At 43.0% G+C, this 24,515-nt stretch overlaps 1 protein-coding gene across 1 annotated transcript in view; it reads right to left on the bottom strand.

Moving 5' to 3' along the window:
- The window catches only part of HECA (hdc homolog, cell cycle regulator), a 46,636-nt gene that overhangs the window by 7,236 nt on the left and 14,885 nt on the right, over positions 1–24,515 (bottom strand). The window contains exon 3 of the mRNA XM_034670787.1: positions 7,262–8,302. Coding sequence (XP_034526678.1) covers positions 7,262–8,302 — 1,041 coding nt within the window. The remainder of the gene's footprint in view (positions 1–7,261; positions 8,303–24,515) is intronic.

The raw sequence follows: 24,515 nt of genomic DNA, 5'->3' as shown, positions 1-24,515 counted from the left end.
ACCAACAACGCTGGTCTGCAGTCACGGGCTTTTGTCCACCAAGTCCCATCATAAGAAAGTCCACAGTCTGTCTTGGTATTGGTGGCCCAGAATTCTATGGCAGCCACAATTACTGTGTTAACTGTCCCTGTCTCCAAAGCTGCTCAGCCTCACAATATTTAATTAAGGAACCAGGATCATATCTTACTTGTAAGTGGTTATTTAAATGGAGTCCAATGTCTTACTATTTACTGGACTCTTAAGAGACACAACTCCATCCCTCCATCAATTTGTTCATATCTAATGCTTACAAAGGAAAAGAGGTCACCCTTGTTTACATTTATGTTTGAATCCTAAGAGTTAGGATTCAAATCATGAGGAAAAACTGGGCACGTCCAGGATCCACCTAGACAGTGTGGAACAGCAACACTGCCACTCTCTACGATGGGATCAGGGAGCTCCGGTGCGCCGAAAACTACGCTCAGGAGAGCACATTCTCCTTCCGAATACGCTGCTCCGTGCCAGCCGCCAAACCACGGCTNCGAATGCGCTGCTCCGTGCCAGCCACCAAACCACGGCTCTTCACCTTTCGATGCTAATACCAGCCTGCTCCTTACTCTCTGGAAAGAGGTCAACAGTACTTACAGGGTAGCTCTTCACTACATTTGCTTACAAGGTTCTCTCTGCCTCCTGGAGGGTAGGAACCATGTTTTCTCACATACACACAACCTACTTCTCAGGCCTAATTTTCACCTTTCCCCATCCATTCCCTGAAGGTACCCTTCAGACGTGGTCCTGGGCTCTGTCGCATACTCTTCCTTTTCTTTCTCTTCTCTCCCTATTCAAGAGTTCTTCCAATCTTAAGATCTGAACCACCCCTGTTATGAAAGAAGCTCCCCAGTGTTCATCCCAGATGCTTATTTCTAATAATGCTTGCTAGACAGACATCTCCACTCAAAGTCCCAACACCCCTTCAACCCCAACACACACCAATGCCCTCATCTTTCCCCGAAGACAGGTCTCCATCCCAGTGTTCTCCACTCCTGTCCATGGTGGCATCCTTTATCTGCTCTAGAGCCGAACTGAGCCAACCAGGATGCAGCTTCATCCTCTATAGGCAAGTTGCCCCCAAAGCCACAATTTTTTCTTTAANGAAGACAGGTCTCCATCCCAGTGTTCTCCACTCCTGTCCATGGTGGCATCCTTTATCTGCTCTAGAGCCGAACTGAGCCAACCAGGATGGAGCTTCATCCTTGCTATAGACACATCCTCATTGTCTAGCACAATGTCCGTAATGGAGAAAGCACTTCATAATTATATGTTGGGTAAATGGATGGGGTATATTAATAGCCAAAGACATTATAATCTTGGAGGCCTCAATGCCCCCTCAAAAAGGCAAGGGTGACAAGAACTTCTTCTTCTTCTTTTTTTTAAGATGTTATTTATTTGAGAGAAAGCAAGAGACCGAGAAAGCACAAGCAGGGGGAGCAGCAGACTCCCCACTAAGCAGGAAGCACTATGCGGGGCTCAATCCCAGGACCTGAGATCATGACCTGAACCGAAGGCAGACGCTAAACCAACCAAGCCACCTAGGCGTCCCAAGAGCTTCCTGTAATAGTGCCCATCTCTGTTCTAACAAGCTGAAAAGAAAAAGATTTCATATGCCATACCCACTTGGGAGTGGCCTCACAGCTTTTCATGATATCAGTTCAAGTATCCAGGAACACACTAGAAAACACATTTCCAGTCTCCCTCCTAGATTTACCAGGGGCAATTCTCAAACATTCAAAGATACCCAGTGGGCTGCCGAGAAGGGTGGGAGGAGGGACGGACACAGAGAGGAGCTGGTAGCAGCAATAACCATGCACAGAACTGATAGGGAACTTTTACTGAGGGCCCACCATGCACGGGTCAGGCATGTGCTCTAAGGAGGCCACGTGAGTCATTTCACTTAACCCTCCCAGCAACACTATGAAGTAGGCAGCACTGTTATTCCCGCTCCAGATTGGAGGAACTGAAGTTCAGTGAGCTGGCTTATCTTGCCCAAGCTCACGAAGATAATAAGTAGCAAAGTCCAGACTTAAATTAATGTCTGTGTGACGCTCAACTTCTGGGAAAACTCCTGGGAACTCCCGGCCTAGAGTCTCTAGGTTTGTTTCAGTTATGATTATACTTGTTGTAAACACAGAGAATTTTACGTGGCTAAACTGTAGGGTCGTGAGTTCAAACAAAAAGGAGATTCCTGAAAGAACAGTCACCTGTGGTTCTCAGTGGTAAAGAAGCACAATAAGAACTTCCTAATTAGATCAATCTTAATAAATTATTAAGACCAAACAAAATCATCTTCTCAAAGGAAGAGTCAGAGAACAGAGGCTAGAGTTGGAGGCTGCAGGGGGCAGTGATGGGTAAAGGGCAAGCATGGCAATGACCATCCCCACCGTTCAGCACTGGAAATTACAAGTGATTTCAGCAGTGTATCATCAACTGCAGTATGGACTCCTGCGGCCTGGAACATGGTCTTTCTATTGTCGTTGAAGATGCTTTTAAGCCATACCCAGTGGGACTCTGGGATGAAGAAGGGGTAGACACTATCTAGCGACAGTGTGTGAACTTCCATGAGATGTGGCAACAGAAACACAGACACATGGCAAGGCTCCACGTAAGCCACCCACCTCTCTGGTAGTGACAAACACCTTAGCTCCAGCTTTTGTCATCAACAGTCAAACTTCTTAAGACCTTTGTAGTGCATGCCTAACACACCCATTAGCTGTTTGTGGATATGTATGTACTCATGTGTACACACACACACACACACACACACACACACAGTACTCGGGCCTATCTAATTTTCACTTTTCCCCATCCATTCCCTGAAGGTACCCTTCAGACGTGGTCCTGGGCTCTGTCACATACTCTTCCTTTTCTTTCTCTTCTCTCCCTATTCAAGAGTTCTTCCAATCTTAAGATCTGAACCACCCCTGTTATGAAAGAAGCTCCCCAGTGTTCATCCCAGGTGCTTATNGTGTACACACACACACACACACACACACAGTACTCGGGCCTATCTAATTTTCACCTTTCCCCATCCATTCCCTGAAGGTACCCTTCAGACATGGTCCTGGGCTCTGCCGCATACTCTTCCTTTTCTTTCTCTTCTCTCCCTATTCAAGAGTTCTTCCAATCTTAAGATCTGAACCACCCCTGTTATGAAAGAAGCTCCCCAGTGTTCATCCCAGGTGCTTATTTCTAATAATGCTTGCTAGACAGACATCTCCACTCAAAGTCCCAACACCCCTTCAACCCCAACACACACCAATGCCCTCATCTTTCCCCTAAGACAGGTCTCCATCCCAGTGTTCTCCACTCCTGTCCATGGCGGCATCCTTTATCTGCTCTAGAGCCGAACTGAGCCAACCAGGATGGAGCTTCATCCTCTATAGGCAAGTTGCCCCCAAAGCCACAATTTTTTCTTTAAAATAATCTCTTGTGGATTTTCCTACCTTTCAGTTCCCACTGTTAGCAGCCAGCAGTCTCTCATCTCCTGCCACCTAGGTGGGAGATTTAAGTTCCACCTCTCTGGAGACAGGTTCCCCCCCACTTTCAAACAACTTTTCCACCCAAGCGATCATCTGCTCTAAAGAAAAAAAAAAAAATTAAACCCTTCAGGTCTTATAAAGAACATTGAAAAGCTCTTATTACGGCTTGAAAGGACAGCCACAATCTGTTTTCCCTGCCTACCCTACTCATTTTCTGCTGTAGAACCCCCACTCTCACCAATCTGTTCTCTCCAGTTTTCTGTCTCAACTTTTGTATTTTAACCACCATTCCCTTGCTCACATTGCTCCCTGTCCTTATCAACAAAGACCTTACATGGCCAGACCCTCTGCTTATCAAAATCCAGCCCACCTTCTGATATCTGCCTTCACACTGCCTCCTTTAATTAACCAGGCCAAAGTGGCCCCTTCCTCGTTAGAAATTACGGGATGCTTAAAGTACATTATATCCAGGTATTATTAATTCCACAGGTTATACTAGTGCCTTAAGCCTGATAAAGTTACATTTTTACAAAAGTATCTTACATCCTAAGATTATAAATTGATGAAAGGCAAGGACCCAGCCCATGTATGAAATTAATAAATTTGATTCACTGATGAATGGGGTAAGTGAAAAGAATCTGTCCATCACAAATAGAATAAGAACAACACTCCTCTCGTGTATGCTGAACCCCTGTACTCTCATTCATCTTCATAGAGAATACTTCCAGTCTTAAAATAAAGTGAAAGTAGTTTCCACCTACTTCCCTCTAAAATTAACCCCAACCAGTATAAAGAACAAGAAACAAAACACAAACTCCATCTTCCAGGAAACTATGAGATACCCGCAAGCCTGAACCCAAAATAGGAGGTCAGAAATTGGATGAAGGAATTTTAAATGGCTTAGATCTGAAACTGGACAGCAAGCAATGAGGGGGGTGCAGAGTGGGATGAGGTGCCAAAAGGGAAACAGGGGAGTAGAGAAGTAACCATACATTCTATGCAACTTTTTCCATCAAGAAGTAGTCTATTTAATCATCCCCTACAACTTATTTGAAAACCACAATGTGATGGAAGTGATGATACCCAGTTCTAAGCTTATACCTCTTGAGAGAGAGTGCAGCCCCCACCCTCACTCCCTGAATGCAGGAAAATGCCCAGTCTAGCCTACTGGAAGACAAAAAACCACACCAACCCGGGATGAGCCACTCACTTCAGACACATGTCAGAGGCCATCCTAACCAACCAACCCACAGAACCGTGAGAAATCATAAATCATCACTGGTTTAAAACATTAAGTTCTGGAGCAGTTTGCCTTTAACAAAGGCTAAAAGACATAAAAGAATAAATGAAATTCTAGAAAAGGAACGAGACTGCTCCCTGCAACCTCTCTTTCTCTTCCCTGTTGAGAAAACAGTTAAAACAAGAAACTGCATCCATGAAACAAGACGCTATTAAAAAGTGCTCTTGGAAATTAAAATTTATATATTTACAGAACAGAAAATCTTAAACTCAGTAAAAATCCTGGGATATAAAGCCAAAGAAATCTTCCAGAAGGCAGGATAAAGAGAGAGATAAACAATAGGATATAGAAGAGCTTCGTCCATCTCAAAAAAAAAAAAAAAAGATCCATTTTTAAGAGGTCCGATATCTAACAGTTCCACAGTTGTTTTTAAAAATGAAAGAGGAAATGATCAGAGAAAGAAATCAGAAGAAAATTTCCCCAAACTGAAGACCATAAGTTCACACAGCCAAAATCCCAGGAAAGCACACTGCACAGTGAATGGGGGTGAGGGGGAAGACCCATGGCACAGTGAAACTTCAGAACACTAGGGATAAAGAGAAAATCTTAAAACCTTCAGGGGATGGGAGGGGAGAGCAAAGGGACAGCAATAACATTTTGACTTCTCAACAGTGACACCAGAAGAGCAAAGACAGTGAAGAAATACATGCCTTCAAAATCCTAAGGGGAAAAGAGTTATAACTTGGAAGATTCTACCCAGCCAAACAGCAAACAAGTGTGAAAACAGAATCAAGATATAATCAGACTTTCAAAGTCTGAAAATACCCATTCCCATGCTTCCTTTCTCAGAAAGCTCCTGGGGATGTTTCTTAACAAACTGAGGAAATAAACCAAGAAAAAAGAAAACATGAGATCTAGGAAACAGAAAATAAAAAACAGAAAAGCAAGTAAAGAATTCCTAGAAGGGCAACCATGTAGTACAGCAGCTAATGAGTGCAGCTGGACAGACAGGAGCAGGGAGATGAAAGGCTCCATGAAGGGAATTTAATTTCTACAACAAGAAGTTCATTAAATGGATACTAGGTATGTGCAAATGCTTCTGAGAGCTTTGTGGGAGCTGCTGGAGAGTGGGAACAACCAGCCAATGTTTCCAAAAAGATTAAGAAAATGAAACTGTGGAACAATTATTAACTGTAATAACAAAACAAAAGATGTCCTAGAATATACTGTGCTCTATCATAGGAAACACACCTAAACTCCTTGCTCAACACTAGGTATATACGTAATCATAGCAGTAAAAACATTAAGGATTTCACAGAGAATTGTGATATATTATTCTGAGAGAAAGGGGAAGATTTAAGAAAGCACAGTCATCCACCTGAAACGTAAGTCAATAGACAATATCTAAAATTGGATATGAAGATAGCAGTTTTAAAATTATGATGGTGGGACGCCTGGGTGGCTCAATCGGTTCAGCGTCTGCCTTCAGCTCAGGTCGTGAGCCTGGGGTCCTGGGATCGAGTCCCACATCGAGCTCCTTGCTTCTCCCTCTCCCTCTGCTTGCAGCTCCCCATGCTTGTTCTCTCTCTCTTTCTCTCTGACAAATAAATCAATAAAATCTTTTTTAAAAAAATAAAATAAAACTATGATGGTAAAAACCTGAGAATCAGTTATTATTGAAAAATGCTGTCTCTGGGAGCTGAGACAGCAGGTGGTGTGGGAAGAAGATAGGTGGAATATATCATTCTACCACAGGCTTTTCTGGCACACTTTTAAAGTTACAAACATGTTATATGTCATGTATCTCACCTTTATATAAATTCAATAATTTTACATGAACTGACAGATTGCTCATTTATCCTGACCAACCCCCATCATTCAAGTTCTGGCTGAAATATCCCTACATCCTTGAATGTCATCCACAACACTAAGCTCCCCCTGCCTTTGCCACCAGGTGATGCCTCAGCTTTCAATAATCTTCCACTTTCCTTTTGCTGTTATAGAGAAAACCTGATCTTCCACAAACTTCAAGATTAATTCAACTAATCTAAAAACATGTTGGCCCTCTCTGTCCCACCCCCTTCCCCTTACTCCATTATGTTTACAAGGATCAAAGCGAATACACAGCATGCTGGGCACATTAACACAGGTTTCAAAGGCAACTATTTTACACCAAGTGACATAAATATGCAATTCCTACTCTAAATTCCTTCCCAATTATGGAAAACTATACACGAGGAATCCTCCCTTCAGAGTACAGCAGAACAAAAACATAAAATGACCCACCAGGACAACTGTATTTGGTACAGTGGCATCAAGAGTAAAGAAAAAAAACCCACCACCACCTCCACGACCTCAATGGGCAAAGCTGAAATACTCCAACATGGCCTGGCACCTAACTAGAACAAAATGCACCATCCGTTAACATGAAGCCAGAAGAGAGCAATCCCATCTTGCTTTTCGGCTTTTAACAAGGAAAGCAGGCAAGGTGAACGAACACCTGTACCTTGAAGATGACACGGCACATCATATTCGATCTCATCGTGTCTCGACGGGCTTAAGAACAGAGTTCCGTCCACCAAAGGGAACTGTTCGAACACCGGGAGCGCCCGGTGGCACAGTGCACAGTTGACAACATTCCTGTGGCTGGCACTGAGGGCCGCAAGAATGAACTTCCGCAGGTCCTCGCCCTGGCCCATCTGCGCATCGTCTTCCATGCGCACGTGGAAAGTGTTCAGCTTATGCCTGGGGATGTGAGTGAGCAGCTCGGACAGGTCCAGGCGCCGCAGGAACTGCACGGGCGCGTCGAAGTGGCCCCCCCTGTGCACCGATAACCCAGCCGGACTGTAATCAAAGTGGGTGTTTCGGAACACGTGCCCCCCAGCCATGGCCTTTTTGTGAGGCTCCAAATGGATGGCGTTCTTTAGGAACTCCCCGAGGTATCTCGAGGAGCGGGGGCCGCTGAAGTGGGCAGGGGAGAGGATGGAGTAGCCGGTGGGCGGGGACTGGCCCGGGGAGGCGCAGGGGGAGCGGGCCCCGTAGGCGGCAGCGCTGACAGCCTTCTCCTGGGAGTTCTGCCGGTCCACGGAGTGCCGCCGGGGGAGGTCATGGCTCAGGCCTTTCTGCGGCTTGTTCGGTGGCCGGCACTTCTTGGCCTCCTCCCCCGCTTCGCCAGGGGGCCTCCCTGTGTTCTTCTCCGAGCCGGACTTCTTCTTCTTCTCATCCTGCATCCGCTTCACCTGGTACCAGTCCGTGTCCTTTTTTAGGTGGCCCTGTCCACAGCGGCAGGAGCAGAAGCGGAAGGCCAGGTCATAGCCCTTCTTTGTCCACATGTTTTGGCGGCACTGCTTCTCGTTCCAACTGCGGGCGCGGCCGATGCAGTTGAACTGGACCAGGATGCTGCTCTCCCACTCGTAGAAGCACTGCAGGTGCATCCAGCTGCTGCAGGGGCAGTGCTCGTTGTTGCACACCACCTTCTGGTAGTCGTCCTTGTCCAGGTCCACCGGCCTCCCGAAGCTGCAGATCAGGGGCGTGGCGCAGGGGGCTTCTGCGGAGAAACACAAAGACGAAGAGAGTGAGCATGCAGAAGCTGGGGTTCCCGCTGGCGCCGCGTCACAGATCAAAGCTACCATTCCCCCTCCCCCCACAAGAGCCCATTCATGCCAACTGTACAATTTTCCGGTGTCAAAATTTCCACCACTGAAATAACACCAGAGAGGATTAAAAAACATTTACTACTTTCTTCTGATATAATGTTGTGCCAAGGGAATTTATTTTCAGATATTTGTTATCTCCTGAAAAACACAGCAGTAAGCTTCAAAAAGTCCAAATCCTTTACAGTGCAATTAGCCGTATGTCAGTACTTCCAACAGTATAGTGTAGTATGAGGTTTTCCTAAGATGTGAGTGTCATGACAGGTAGTTCCAAGGTTCCTTAAAAAGGAATCACTCCAGTGAACTAGGAAATAATGTGATGAAGCCACTTAACCAACCAGCTCCAAAAGGACCCTCAAAGCCCTTTATCACAAGTATTAGATTATCCTGAATACCACAGAGACACTAGAAAATAGAATTACCTCATTTCCAATTCTCTTCTAGAATGGCCTGATACCTAATGGTAGGAATGTTTGGTCAAGTATTTGTTGGTCTACACAGAATTACACTGTCAGGACATGAAGGGGAAAAACAAAAAAACCCAGAATTCTCCTAAAGCTATCAGGACAGAAACTAGGAACACCAAGATTCTTCTACCCTACCCTATTTAACTGCATGCCCCATAGATCATCTAAAAGGCCAATCAGTTACCCTAAAAGGAGGAAAACTTGGTGACACAAAGTAGAACCCATCTCTTAAGAAGTAAATAGGATTTATGGAGATTGGAATTCCACTGGATTCCGGTTACTCCAACATCTGTAACATTTTCAAAAGGCCCTTTTGGGTTTTTTTGTGTTTTTTTTTTAAAGATTTTACTTATTTGACAGAGAGAGAGAGATAGCCAGCGAGAGAGGGAACACAAGCAGGGGGAGTGGGAGAGGAAGAAGCAGGCTCCCAGTGGAGGAGCCTGATGCGGGCCTGGATCCCAGAACACCGGGATCACGCCCTGAGCTGAAGGCAGATGCTTAACGACTAAGCCACCCAGGCGCCCCTCAAAAGGCCCTTTTGGAGAGCAGGAATACTCCTAGTTGGGAACTGCTGGGCTTGATCAGGAAGGTTCCATAGGCCAAGCTCAGTTCAGACTTGATGGGTTGTAGCTGAGAACCCTCAGTCAGAGTTCTGTTTTAGAAAGCTCCCCCTGGTGGCGGGAGCAGGGGGGGGGAGGCCAAGAAGGCTGCAGGGTTGGGGCATGTGGGCAGTAATCCAGGTGAGAGACGAGTGCCTGACCTGCAACAGCAGAGTAAAATGGCGCTCATTGTTGGACGTGACCAAACGCAGATGGACAGCAAACATGGGAAGGGCAGGTTTAAACAAAGACGACTTTGGGCTGGCCTTATTTTGGGCCCGCTGAATTGAAAATGCCTATGTACCGGTGAGGTGGAGGAAGACAAGACTGAAGCCAAAAGACCTGGACCCTGCACACAGATGTGTAGCCACACAGCCAGAGGTGGACATTGATTCCCTGGACTGAGGAGCTAGCCCAAGAGGCATGTGAGGAGAGGAAAAGAATCCTGAGAAGCAACATTAAAAGGCAGGGGGAGTCCTCCACAGAGGCTGGTGACGAATGAACTGAGGATTCACCGCAAGACAAGTAAGGAGAGAATTGTATCAAGGCAGTTGGAAAATTATAAGAACAGAGGACTGACTCAGAACAATAGTGACACCCAAAACTGTCTCCAGACATTGCCAGATATCCCGAGGGTAGAGGGAGCAAAACTGCCCCGGTGGTAAGTCAAAGACTGAAAAGTCCTCATCAGAATGATCAGTGAGCCAGTAGGTGACACCTTAGTAGGAACAGTTCCAGTGGGATGACAAAGGACAGATCAGAGATGGATGGTGAAGAGTGGATGATTAGGTAAAGAAGAAGCAGTTCAGATGATCTTCCAGAAGATTCTTCCCAGAAGTACAAGGAAGGGAAGGAAAACAATGGGAAGAAGCCAGCAAGGGCTGAGCCCTACCTACACGTTCACTTCCTCGGGGAATGAATGCCAAAAATTCAGGCCAGCCTGAGGAGGAGGAGGCAACAAGCTCTGCAACTCCAGGACTCAAAGCCCTTCCCAACCTCACCACTGCCCTCTGAGTTACAAATACAACATTACACCAGCACAGCTGATGGGACCCAGAAAGCCTAGGACAGATTTTACAATCGTCCCCTTCAGTGTGGGACTCCAGGGCATCAGACAAAAGGCCCTAACCAACTTGTCTGCCTCCGTTCCTTTGATCACTGTGGCTCCCGCCATCTACTGCCTAGAAGTCCACGGCCCTGAATCTTCATTTGTCCAAATCCCACTCGCCTAGTGCAGCGACTCACAGCACACACTCTCAACCAGACTGCCTGAGCCAGAATCCTGGCAGTACCACTGTTGAGCTGTGCGCCCTTGGACGAGTTACTTCTTTTTATCTTCATTTCCTGTACAGAATGCAGATAACTCCTGAATGTACTTCATATGGTTGTTACAAGGATAAAATCTGATACACAGGTAGTGCTTAGGGCAGGGCCTGGCACCTCGTAAACCTTCGCCCCTTCCTCCCATCCGAGGCCCACCTCTAGACACTGATGTCACCAGAACAAGCCCTTCCCCGCATGGTCTGGTCTGAACCTTACTTGTGTCCCCACTGTGGTCCCACCAGGTTGATGACTCCAAAGAGGATGCGTCTTACCCATCTTTGTGTTCCTCGCACCATCGGGCCTAGGCCTGACGCACATCCCACGCTCAATAAAGTTGCATTAAAACAACCACACGAAACCCAATGTGACCAGCCGAGCAGAAGGAAGCAAGCCAGCTGAAACCCTAGACAGACCTATATGTACTGAAGCGCACCCAAAAAGTAGAAAAATGGTCTGTAAACTGAGTAAATTAACTGCAATCACCTGGGCTGTGACCTTTAGTGTCCTTTAAAATGTTAATTAGTCAATTAAACAAAGTTCAGTTGCTTTTCTCTTCAACCCTTCAGAGAAACAGCCTTGGAGGGAATGTCTCTGAAATGTAATGGCGGTAACCAAAGTGCTGTTAACCCAGGACTCAGGAAATCAAACTGAAGAATGGCCTAACTCTACCTTGGCATATACAACATCCAAAATTTTAAATTTTAAATGTTGAGATTGGCTTGATATTTCTTTTTAAAGTATTTTCATATTAAAGAAGGTAGATTAAGAGGGGGAAAGCCCTTTTTATAGCTTTTTCAAAAAGCTGCAAATGTTTGATTTAACCAATACTGAGCACTTCCTACGCACCGGGTCTTTGGAGCTGGAAGAATCAGCAAATGGTGCTAAGAGCTGCCACAGAAATCTCTGCGGGAATCACAGAGGAGGCGGCATGGCTCCAGGTCCCTGTATCCTGAACACTGCCCATCCTCACCACAGCCGTCCTCACCTGCCTTCTGGCCTCCACGGCTCGGCAATGAAGAGCTCCCACGCCAACCTGCCAGTCAGCCTGTTTACATCTCAGCCACTCTGATGTGGTCTTTGCGGCTAGGCCTCAAAAACAAAGACGAGGGCTTGAGACCAAATATGTGCAACAGACACCTCACCCTGTTACACACCTCCAGCCCAAGGGCGAGGCTCCAAAAAACAGGGTGAGTAACAGGGGGAGCCTTGGGTACGACAGCTTCTGACAGGCTTTTCCATCTCATGCAGCCTTCTGATGAGGCCATCATGGGCTGGCCTCTGCACTGATAGGATTGCCCTCAAGTCTTGGTTCAAACCTGCCCTCTGCCTCCCACTGCCCACACTGGAAAGGCAGCTGGGAATAGTGCGAGCAGGGTTTGGGTGACTCGCTGTTTGACGTGGAGCAGTTTCCTGCTTCCTCATCTGTAAAGTGAGGACAACAATGCTTGCCCTCATTCACCGCAAATACATGTGGAGGCGCTCCATGAAGTTCCCTAACAACTCTCCCCCGCTACCCACGTCTTCTGTAACTTGATGCCTGTGTCTCTGGCTCCACAACTAAATACAAACTGCTGCAAGAGATTTCCTACTTTTTCTATCTAATGTTTTGAACCCACAAAAGGGGTTCAGAAAGTTAACGAATGAGGCCATGCCTCTTTTCCAATTTCCTAAGTCTTAAAGGTTAACTAAAACATACAGGAAAAGATTTTAGAACTCTAAGAAACAGCATGAGTGCCCTTCAGATCATACCTATAACAAATGAGCAGTCTTTTTTTTTTTTTAAATATTGTATTTATTTATTTGAGAGACAGAGAGAGGGCACGAGCAGCGGGGAGGAGGCAGAGGGAGAAGCAGACTCCCCCTGAGCAGGGAGTCCAACACCAGGCTCGACCCTAGGACCCTGAGATCATGACTTGAGCCAAAGGCCAATGCTTACCTGACTGAGCCACCCAGGTGTCCCCACAAATGAGTGGTCTTACAGAAATGCATTTGATTGCTTCCTGAATGTGGTCTCTAAAATTATAAAATTCCTAGCTCTTAAGATTTGCAGTCCCACAAAGGTAAAGGTATAAACAGAATATAGACTGATACAACAAAACTGTTCGTGAGAGAGGGGGATGGCACGGTCAGTGAGGGCCTGTGTCACATACATCCCTTAGGACATTGGTCAAAGCTGTGATAGTCTAACAAGCAATATGAGATGTTCCTTTGTGCAGTTAGCACTGCGTGTACAAATGTATATAAACCCGCCAGTACGTTTTTACAGCTTCATCGTCAGATATTCAGGACTCAGCTTCTATTTCTCCTTGCCCAAGTGAAAAAATTAGGGATCACCTCATTCTGGGCAAAAATCTCAGTAGTTTCAAGTCTGGACAGTAAGATAGCTAGTCTCACATCACTTGGGCAAAGTTTGTCACTCCTCCCAGCCTTCTCATCCTGTATCCTGCGTCCCACACCTATTAAAAGGGAAGGATCTGACAGCATCACTTACACTGGCCGCCCTAACAAACCCAAACCCTTTGACACACCCATTCACACGAAGCCCCATAAACCAGACAGACGTTGCCATTGTCAGTTTTTTAACTGTAAAATGAGTGCTTTCACCCCTCTTAAAATAGTTGCAAGCATCACAAGCAGGTGGGGAGTTCAGCAGGGTAGAGGGGTAAGGAGGGTCTTCCGAAGTCATACAAGGCTTTCTAGGTGAAATCTAAGGTAGGCACTTGGTCACATTCAGCCTTGTAACCCACTACTGTGGAAATCATATTAAGTGTCTAATTAATGTCTTATTGAAGGAAAGTACAGTGACTGAGTGCTGAAGGATGGGAAGGGAGGAAGGGTGAGCCCTTGGGGAGCACTGTTCTCATTTGGTCTTCCAGACTCAGCCTAGGACTCCCGCCAATTTCAGAACACAGCCTGGCCCTCACCCCTGCAAACTTACCATAATCTATTCTTATCCTCCTTCAGATTGCAGTTACCAAATGCAAACTGTAGGGTTTCTGAACCACTATTTTATTACATGTATCTTTTCCGTACAGTAATTCCTTTTACATGGGAACACATCCCCTTGTTTTCAGAGCAACTTCTCCTCATGGTATGAAGTTTCTGACTAGAGGATCCTCAGCTCCAGCTTCCGGAAAGGCCACAGTGATTGATCAATGGGGACAGAGACAGTGAAGCCAGCCAGCCTGGATTTGACTCTCAGCTCTGCAACTTAATAGTTTTAGGATCTTTGGCAAGTCACCTAATCTCCCTGTGCTTCTGCCTTCTTAATGTGTGGAATGGCAGAAATAACAGTACCTGTCTCAAAGGGTTGCTGTGAGGATTAAAGGAGTTATTAAAGCAGTTCACACAGGGCCTGCACATAATAATCACTATTTAAACATAAGCAATTATTATTAAAAGCCCTATCACTTTATATTACTTGATGTAAAAACCAAAGAACTCTGAAATCATTTAGTGCAAATCTACAAGCAGGAAGTGACCATCGGCCTTTCCCCATACATAAATAAGTGCAAGAAATGTACTTCCTCCACACAACAAAGCAGCGTGGCATACAAAATGATTCACTAAATATTTACTGACAAGTTTTAAAGAAACAGATGCAAAATTTTCTTCTTCTAACCCCTTAAAGATGTTCTACTGTGCATCAGACAAGTAAGTACCTTGCTATAGGCATTTTTTCAACCTTAGCAATCTTTTCCAAGCCTAGGTAACAGGGTTTCATAAAGCATGGCTGCATTTGATTCATGGGATGTGTCCCTGACCAACTCACATAATTCAGAACTGATTATCCCACAGTCTGGGGGAAGGGTGTGGGGAATGCATCCCCAGAACACATAAATCTACAGTCACTGTGTTGTATTTTTCTTTACTGTTGCTTTTTAACACCGTCATTATCTCTAATATTTCTCAGTTGTAGCTCATAAATTGACAGCATGGCATATCGTAGTGTGTTTTATCACATTTCTGTTCAAAAGTTAGTGATTTTCAGGATGTTCTTCAGTACCAGTATTAGCACACCTGGATATTCTGCAAGATAAAGACTTAAATTGTAATACTTAATTTTAAAATAATTACACAAATGTCACCAAAATCCTTGAAGAAGTTCTATAAACAACAAAGAATTCACATAATATTGCCAAGGGTCCTTAGGTATTTCTCTTTATAAGAAAAGGTGATGGATGCCAGTGGGTATCAAAGCATTTTTATAGTTCAGTTGACCTGCTAGCTTTGAAAATATGACATAGCTTGATGCACAATTTGGGGGAATGTAACCACTGAAATTTTGCACATAATGTGAAGCTTTTATTAATAGTATTTGTGTCATTAGTTGAAATTTGCATAATTTAATTTGCATATAATGGGATCACACTGTACTAGGAAATAAATTAGCAGGCTGCCTTTTCTTTTGCTTGAAGACTTTTTTTGATCCTGAGGGCGCTGGATCACAGAGAACCACACAGCACCCTAGCATTACATGTATTGCCGGCACTCACCCTGAGGGAAAGGTAGGTTCAGGGGCTCTCAGTGCCAAATCACAGTATCATAAAATGGGAATACAACTCCAGATTAAGTATGTGTGCACATGCATGAGTGTATGTGTATTTGTATGTAACTGCAAAGAAAATGCCCAATTGTTAAACTATCCCATTTCTTTTATTATTGGGGTATAATTGACATGCAATGTTTTATTAGTTTCAAGTACACAACATAGTGATTCAACAATTCTATTACTTGATGCTCACCAGGTTAAGTGCAGTCACCACCTGTCACCAAAGTTACTACAGTATTACTGACTATGCTGTACTTTTCATCTCTGTGACTTATTTTAGGACTGGAAGTTCATACCTCTTAATCCCCTTTACCTATTATGCCCATCCCTTCACCCATCTCCCACATTTAACCAGTTTGTTCTCCATATTTAAGAATCTATTTGTTCGTTCGTTCATTTTTTAGATTCCACATATAAGTGAAATCATATGGTATTTGTCTTTCTCTGACTTATTTTACATAGCATAAAACACTACAGGTCCATCCATGTTGTTGCAAATGGGAAGATCTCACTTTTTAGGACTAATATTCCATTGTATATATTTACCACATCTTCCTCATCCATTCCTCGATGAATGGACACTTGGGTTGCTTCCATATCTTGGCTATTGTAAATAATGCTTCAATGAACATAAGGGTGCATATATCTTTTTGAACTACTATTTTTGTTTTCTTTAGGTAAACACCCAGTAGTGGAATTAATGGATCACATGGTAGTTCTGTTAATTTTTTGAGGGACCACCATACTGTTTTCCACAGTGGCTGCATCTATTTCCATTGCCACCAACGGTGCAGGAGAGTTCCCTTTTCTCCATATCCTTGCCAACAGTTGTTGTTTCTTGTCTTTCTGACGCTAGCCATTCTGACAGGTGTGCAGTGATATTCTCATTGTGGTTTTGGTTTGCATTTCCCTAATGATTAGTGATATTAAGCATCTTTTCATGTGTCTGTTGGTCACATGTCCATCTTCTTTGGAAAAATGTCTATTCAGGTCCACTGTGCATTTTTTAATCATATTGTTTGGTTTTTTTTGGTGTTGACTCGTGTAAGTTCTTTATATATATTGGATATCAACACTTTATCAGATGTATCATTTGCAAATATCTTCTCCCATTCAGATTGCCTTTTTCAACAATCCAATTTTCAAAGACTCCAGGAAAGACCTCGTGTCATCCAATTTTAAAGTATTTTCCTTGCTCTTCTGAAACACCATAGAACTTGATTATTTGTGTCAATGTACTCTCTTTTGCCAGCACAAATGTTCAAAACGTGGCCATAATCAAAACTCCTACATTTTTTTTTCATATGTGATACCCATTTCACACCTAAGTTCTAGCACAGCATCCCCAAAATGACAGCCCACCTCTTCTCTCTTGGTGGGCCCAAAACGGTACCTGGAGACCCAAGACTGGAATCCGCCTTCTCCCCTTACCTCTAGATTCTGATGTGGTTCAAGGAAGGCCACCCCATAATGTGCCACTTTGGCATGCAAATTACTTCGAGCTTAAGATAATCAAGGCACAACAGACTCAAGAAAGCTTTTTACCTACCCTCCTCAACTATCTAAAAAAATTTAGACAGGGAGTCTGTACCAGGAGGAGAGCTATTACCCAAGATTTATTTTTTTTAGCCTAAGAAAGACCTCTCTGCAGGGTAAACAGTTATTTACCAAACATTTGCTCTTCTCATCTTCCTGTAAATTGTCTTCCCCCACCTGAAGACCCAGACTCCTATACCTACCTCTCTTTAGTGGTGGCATATAAACTTCAATTGTCTGACTGTCAGAGACCCTTTCCTGTCTTTGTGGGGCTCCCATACATATGTACTTAAATTTGTTTTTCTCCTATTAATCTGTCTTATGTCAAATTAGTTATTAGGCCAGCCAAAGAACCTGGAAGGGAAGAAGGGAAAAGCTTTCCTCCCCTACAATTTCCAGTGGCCTTAATTGAAAAGACAAATGGCTTTATCTCCTCCCTCGTCTGTCCAGCAGGTAAAACACACGGCGGCATGATTAACTGGCAACATGGGTCATCTGCAGACCAGGTACCTGTCAGAGAATACAACCCATAACACATTGCAGTTCAATATTTTCCAAAGCTCAACTGAGAGAAACAATTTTTAAGAAAGATTTCATAGGTGATGTCCACACATTCTAGATCAGAGTTCCTGTGGGGCGTTTTAGCCTGCAGTGTGACTTCTTAAACCAGTACAGCGTTTTTTTGTAATAGAAGGTAAACCCTTAGGGGCATCTCATACTCTCCAGGTCATCCAGGTCTCCACTCCAGCCCCGTCCACACTCATTCATGCCAGGACTCTGGAGGCATCTGGGTGTATGACTCCTGTGCTAGATTAAAGCTATCCCTCGGCTAAGCTAGGTGTCACAGAACTGGTTACCCAGACCATATTATTTCATTCTCTGGACAGACAGCTTTTAATGATGCAAGCAAGCCTAGTAAATTTTTTTTTATTTATAAAAGGATACCGTCATGGACTTTGCTCAGTATTTTACAATGCCTTATAAATGTCTAAGTGACTGCTTTTGTTTTTTTTAATCTAATAGACACTGTAAAGTACAGCACTGCTTCTGTTTGCTTCTTCCTTCTGTGTGTTAGAAATATGAAAGCCAAATTTGTGACCTACCTCTTGTAATGGCTCGGGACATCCGTTATTTTTCCTAATAGTACTGTTCCTAGTACTAATATTCTCATTTATTATTTATCTTACAGTATTACAATGTATTTTGAAAAACACTGTATTTTAGGAAGGAGAGTATAAATGAAGACAAAGAAAAAACCTATCCACCACCTCTCTCCTAACTTTCCAATCAGTTTTGCCTAGTAGATATTACAATCTGTACTTGATGGGTGCCAAAGTACCCCATCCCCTCCACTTTTCAAAGTCAACCAGAGAAGGTTGCAAAGGGAGAGGGGAGGCCAAGGTGACCCACTGTCCTCAGGGGTCCCATAAACATAGGACCTTTCAGGAGGGCCACCCTCTCTGCCATGCCCTAGGCTCCACTCCTCAGAGGGGCACCCTGTGGACAAGCCAAGTGCTCTCCGTCCTTGAACTACTCACCTTATCCACTGCAAACCCTTGCAAATCCTCTCCTTCCCCTTGGCTAATAAGCTCCCTCAGCCTCAGACTCCACTATTCATACCTAGGTCTTCCCCTATTCTTTTTTCACCTGGTTTCTCTCTCAGCATTTCTCTTCTCTCAGACACAGCCCGGGCTGCTTCTGTCACTCTGTCCTGCCCACCAAGCCTGCCCTCAGTCCACCTGGTCCATGCTGGTGCCTCTCCAACCCTCCTACCACCACCTGCTCCCACAGCCTCACTGGTGAAACTGAGGCAATAGTGAAATGGGCTCGGGTTGCTCCCAACTCCACTGTGCCTGGTCCTCTGTCAAGGGTCCTCCCCTCGGCCCTAACCCACAAAAGGCCAGACTTCTCAGGGTGCTATCATCTTCACGGGGGCCCAGTCTTGTCTCCACTTAGCTCTCCTCAACAGCATTATCTTCATGTCCTCTGAGCCTATTCTCCTCCCTCACCTATCAAACCTGGAAATTCACATCCTACAAATATGAAGAGAGTGTCATATGTACCTCAGAGACTAGATCTATAAGTAGAGGCAGACAAAGAGCAACGAACTGAGAAATGACAAGTGATAAAAAAAGTGGCCACATGATCTGAACCCACATCTGGATCATACCACCACTGATGACAGGAGTCCAACAAATTCCATCATCTTAGGATGACTACTTAAGAAATGTCAATGTAGGGTGCCTGGGTGGCTCAGGTGATTAAGTGTCTGACTCTTGATTTCAGCTCAGGTCATGATCTCAGGGTCGTGAGATTGAGCCCTGTGTCAGGCTCTGCACTCAGTGTAGAGTCTGCTTAAGATTCTCTCTCTCCCTCTCCCTCTGCCCCTCCCCCTTAAAAAAAAAAAAGAAATGTCAATGTAGGGGTGCCTGGATGGCTCAGTCGGCTGAGTGTCCCACTCTTGATTTCAGCTCAGGTTGTGGTCTTGGGGTGGTGGGACTGAGCCCCGCATCAGGCTCTACCCTCAGTGGGGAGTCTGCTTCTCACCATCTCCCTCTCCCCTCCCCCCACACTTGTACGCACTCTCTGCCTATATAAAATAATCTTTTTTAAAAAATTGCAATGTAATAACTTAATAGGGAGAATAACAGATTATTGAAGCTATCTAGCCTTCATCAATGGCATTAGCAATTATAATGGCAACTTGTTTTAATAAGAAAAAATCATACTCCTTGGTAAACTAATCATAGATACATGTACTCATATATAAGAACTGTGAATTTATAACAGATGTCAACTGAAATAAGGCACACACACTCACATATGTGCATGAGTCTGTCTATGAATAACTAGAGATACAACCTTCTCTGTGTAAGTTTATACACATGTACATGCGTCCATGTGCACATGCATACATCTATCAATGTGCTATTTCCACAGTAAAAAACAAACAAACAAAAACACCCTTGCATTCTACTACGTGCTCTAGTACAAAATCCTCTTTCATAGGAAAATTGCTTATTAAGTTCTTATACATTCACAAACAGAAAATTGTAAAACAAAAACTAGAAAGACAAGGGCCTTCAACCTTTTATAAACCCAAACCAGTCCTCGAAAGGGAATGACGGTTTTGCTAACCAAGTTCCTTAACAATTAAGTTTTAACTTCATGATCCACTGTCAATCCTAGTCATTTTTGGCCTTGTTTACAATTGCCAATAAACAACTGTTTACTTTATGGGCTGGCCAGTTCAGCATTAGCCACTGCAGCAATCTTTCATAACCATTCGGAATTCTGACCACATTGTCAAAGATCCTCATCAGCCCCTGCCTCCCTGGCTGGCATCAATGCAAAGTCAGTGAGCATCTTCTCCCTGCAGGGACACAGGATTTTGAAGCTTGCCAATCTAGCAGGTTTACTTCATCTTTTTTCAGATTCTGGAGTAAAAGAGAATGATGAAAAATATACACAAATGAGTATTTGGAAACAGGAAATATGATAACACTCTGTGCACAGATGTGATGACATCAGTATTTCCAGTTTCCTTTCCTCTGCTCCTGGAATGAATCAGGGAACATCAATATAGTACATGACAACCCTGAATGTCTTCCATCATCACAATTGATCATGAAAATGGTAAAAGTCTATCATCTGCAAATATTATGGATTTGAGGCCAGATTTTTAAAATCAGCAAGTGTTGATAAGTAGTCTTAATTCACTAGGTCTGACACACCAAAATCCTCTGAATCATTAAATAAAGAAGTCAAATACAATACGAGTACTTGACTATAGGTCACTAGAGATCTGGATATCTGCAAAAAAAAAAAAAGTGTAATAGTTATATTCTCAAAAGGCTTTAAATAGTCAAGCTATAAATTCCATACAGAAAACATTTCAAAATGATCTGGTCTCTGAATAAGTCAGTTTTCTTGGCAGGTTTACTGTACATAATTGCCTAAAGGAAGAGCCTTCAAATTTTCCAGGAAACTAAATCAACACACATTTGGGCAAATGTATGGCCTTTTATTTTTTTTTATTATAATTTTTTATTATGTTATGTTAGTCACCATACAGTATATCATTAGTTTTTGATGTAATGTTCCATGATTCATTATTTGCGTATAACACCCAGTGCACCATGCAATACGTGCCCTCCTTAATACCCATGTATGGCCTTTTAAAATGTCATTTAACAAGGACCCTGTTCTAGGAGACATAATCAAAATACCAAGGTTTGTCTTAGGGTTAAACACTTATAACAGAAGAAAGAAAATATGTAGGGGCTCTCAAAATCAGTTAATTATGACTACCCACTAATCAATGCACATTAATTCAAATAATGTATCCGAACACCTTTTATGTGGCCAGTGCAGAGTTTAGCATAGGAGATGCAAGTGCTGATTAAGATCATAAGCCATACTTTACTATTTTTTTGAGTATCATACTTTTGTTGAAAACTGAGCACTTCAAAAAATATAAGGTAGCAACTCTGAAAACAGATTCCCTCTCCTCACAGGACATGCTCTTGTTGCTATTGCTGTTTCTTTGTTTAGTGATTTTCTTGGACTAATTCTGTAAAGTCTGTTTGGGGTTTTTTGTTTTGTTTTGGTTTGGTTTGGTTTTTTGGTCATGTTCAGCCACTGAAGTCTCTGCTCAGTAAGTTTAGTGATAACTGAGCTAATTGTTCTTCCCCTTCCAATGACTACTAGGCTACTTGTTCAGCCACCACGGAGCCAGGGAGAGGGAGTGGGAATAGAGCAAGTTAAAACACAACAACATTCACTGTTCTTACCATGATTTAGTACTTTTCCTTGAATATACACTCCTAGGATTACTGCAAGCCTATGGTTAATTTTCAGAGTTCTGAAAAAGTTGAGTTTAATCATTTTTGCCTTTGTTCTCATTGCTTTTATGGAGAAGCATATTTCTAGAGGTCCTTACCCTGCTATTCCAAAAGTGCTTCTTAATATAAACTTAAGTTTATATACATACTTTGTTATAGAAAAATACGATAGAATAATCAATAAAAGACTTTCAAGCAGGACAATACTTGGTCTTAGAATCAAATTCTGGGTAAGAATTGAATAGAAATCAAGAAAAAACATTAAGTTTCTGACTATTATTTTTTAAATAGCTAATAAATGGTTATCAAGTTACTATGATATTGGGATTCTCTTTAAATATATTTAAATCATGTCTACAATACACTAGAAATGGTAGCCTCTGCATTTATTTAAACCTTTAAAAAACTGGGTGTAACAACATTAAATGTGCAAGAGGAACTGTGTTTTCAAATTCTTTTAGGAGTCACACAAGCAAAGAAGCCTGACTACCACTTTGAAATCAGCCTTCTGAAAATTACACTATGATTACATCATACACACGTTCAGGAAACTCAGAAACTCCCAGACTAAAGCCCCTAGTCCTCGGAGTATATTCAAGGAGTTCCAAGATTAGGCTCTAGTCTGGCCTTCCCACCTGATCACCCACAAGGCCCAAAAGCAAAGCCTCTGCTTCAGCCTGGTCTCTCGCTGTGGCCGCAGTGCAGAAAGCAGAGTGGAAGGAAACGAGTGGACACAGACTGAGGGAGGCTAACTGCAGCCCCCGTTGCCCCACACCACACGTCAAAATCACTACAGGTTTGCATATCATTTCTTGATTAACTGCTAAGTATTTTTTTAAGTGAAAACTAAAAAGTTTTCTTAACTTTCTCAAATATTTTGAGAACTTTTCTCTACTACATAAAAAAAGACACTCTTTTACATAAAGGGAAGTTAATATAAAAATATTTTGTCAACTTGTTTTAATCAGTATAGGAGCTACAAATAAGCACACTTAAGCACATCTGTCTTAACCTCTGATTTAGTTTATCCTCCCTTATGTTATTTTAGTAGCTAAGACTGCTCCAAAGTGGGTAGCAAATCGAGTACACAGCGATTACATTCAATTAAACATGTTTTTATGCTTTGAATAGGGTTTAAACACATGCTTTTACTCAGACAAGCCACTCTATACAAATAAACATGGAAGTTTTACATTAAAAAAAAAAAAAGAGTTAAGTCTATTTAACAACTTCGGTTTTTAACATTCTCTCAATATATTGTTTATTCTCTTAGACCTATTCTTTCCTCACTTTCAATTAAAACCCACGGCCTACCTAGCCTCAGGCTCAAACTAAATTGAAAGCTATAGGCTTCTACTGTACCTATTTTTTATTTCTATTCTGGCTTTCACGTTCTGTTATGGTAAAAAATCTGTATCAATAATGACTATAAAGTAGAAAATTCATTTTTCCTTTTCTAACAGAGGCCATGTCAAGATCCCAAAGGACAGAGACCCAAATATGCCTGGTTTAGGCTGAATATCGGAATGAAGATAATGGTTCCATATTTCCAGAATGTTTCTTAAAAATACTGAAGTTCCACAGAATAGATATAAGGCAATCTCTCCATTCATATTCTACAAACATCTCCTGAGACCATATGGGATCCTTTAGTGATCTGCCCAGGGTCATTCAGCTAGTAAGTGGCCTTCCCTCTTCCACTCTTACCCATAGCGCACACAGATCAATAAAGCACATAAAGCCACCTTATAAGAAGAGGCAGTGACCAACAAGCTTTGTGTAACTAGATCATAATAAGTAGTTCTATAATTTGGAATGGTGTCTTATTCAAAATTATAGCACTACTTACTGTGATCTGATGACCCAAAAGCTTATTCAAAATGTTCAATACTCATTTTAACACTCAGACTTACCTTAAAACTAGGTATAAGGAAACCCAAATTAAAGAAGTAAACGCTTGGAGGCACCTGGGTGGCTCAGTCATTAAGCTTCTACTTTCAGCTCAGGGCGTGATCCCGGGGTTCTGGGATGGAGCCCCGCATCGGGCTCCCTGCTTTGTTGGGAGTCTATTTCTTCCTCTCCCACTCCCCCTGCTTGTGTTCCCTCTCTCACTGGCTGTCTCTCTGTCAAATAAATAAAGTCTTTAAAAAAAAAGAAGCAAGTGCTTAAACCCAATTATGATATAAAGGTTTCCTGACCCCATCTTTGCACTCCTTAAAAACAAAGATAGAGAGGGGCGCCAGGGTGGCTCAGTCAGTTAAGCATCCGACTCTTGATTTCAGCTCAGGTCATGATCTCAGGGTCCTGGGATCAAGCCCCAGGTCAGGCTCTGAACCTGGCAGGGAGTCTACTTAAGGAGTCTCCCTCGTTCTGCCTTTGCCCCTCCCCCTCACTCATGGCCATCTAAGATAAATAAATCTTAAAAAAAAAAAAAAAAAAATGGGATAAATCTACTCTAGCTAACAGAATTGCTAAACTCAAAAAAAAAAAAATGTCATGAGCAAAGGCTTACATTGCCATTAATGAATAAAGCAATTTTCCTTGGAAAGAACATAAAGAAACACACCATTCTATCAGTATGGAGACTACTGAACTAGGCAGCAGAAAAACCACATGGACAATGAGAAAAAGCAGCTCAGCCTGTCTTGCCTGAGCCCTGTTTGAGTCAACAGACTGGGTGAACATCATCGACTCTCGAGATTATTTAAGACTAGTATATTTAAATCAAAAAATCACAGTACACCGTAACAAAATTCATTTCCCTACCCTATCCATACCCCAAATTA

Source organism: Ailuropoda melanoleuca, chromosome 10, assembly GCF_002007445.2.
Source record: "Ailuropoda melanoleuca isolate Jingjing chromosome 10, ASM200744v2, whole genome shotgun sequence".
In the NCBI taxonomy this organism is placed as follows: Eukaryota; Metazoa; Chordata; class Mammalia; order Carnivora; family Ursidae; genus Ailuropoda; species Ailuropoda melanoleuca.
Note: the sequence above shows the minus strand (reverse complement) of the source record. Positions and strands in the feature narration are given on the sequence as shown.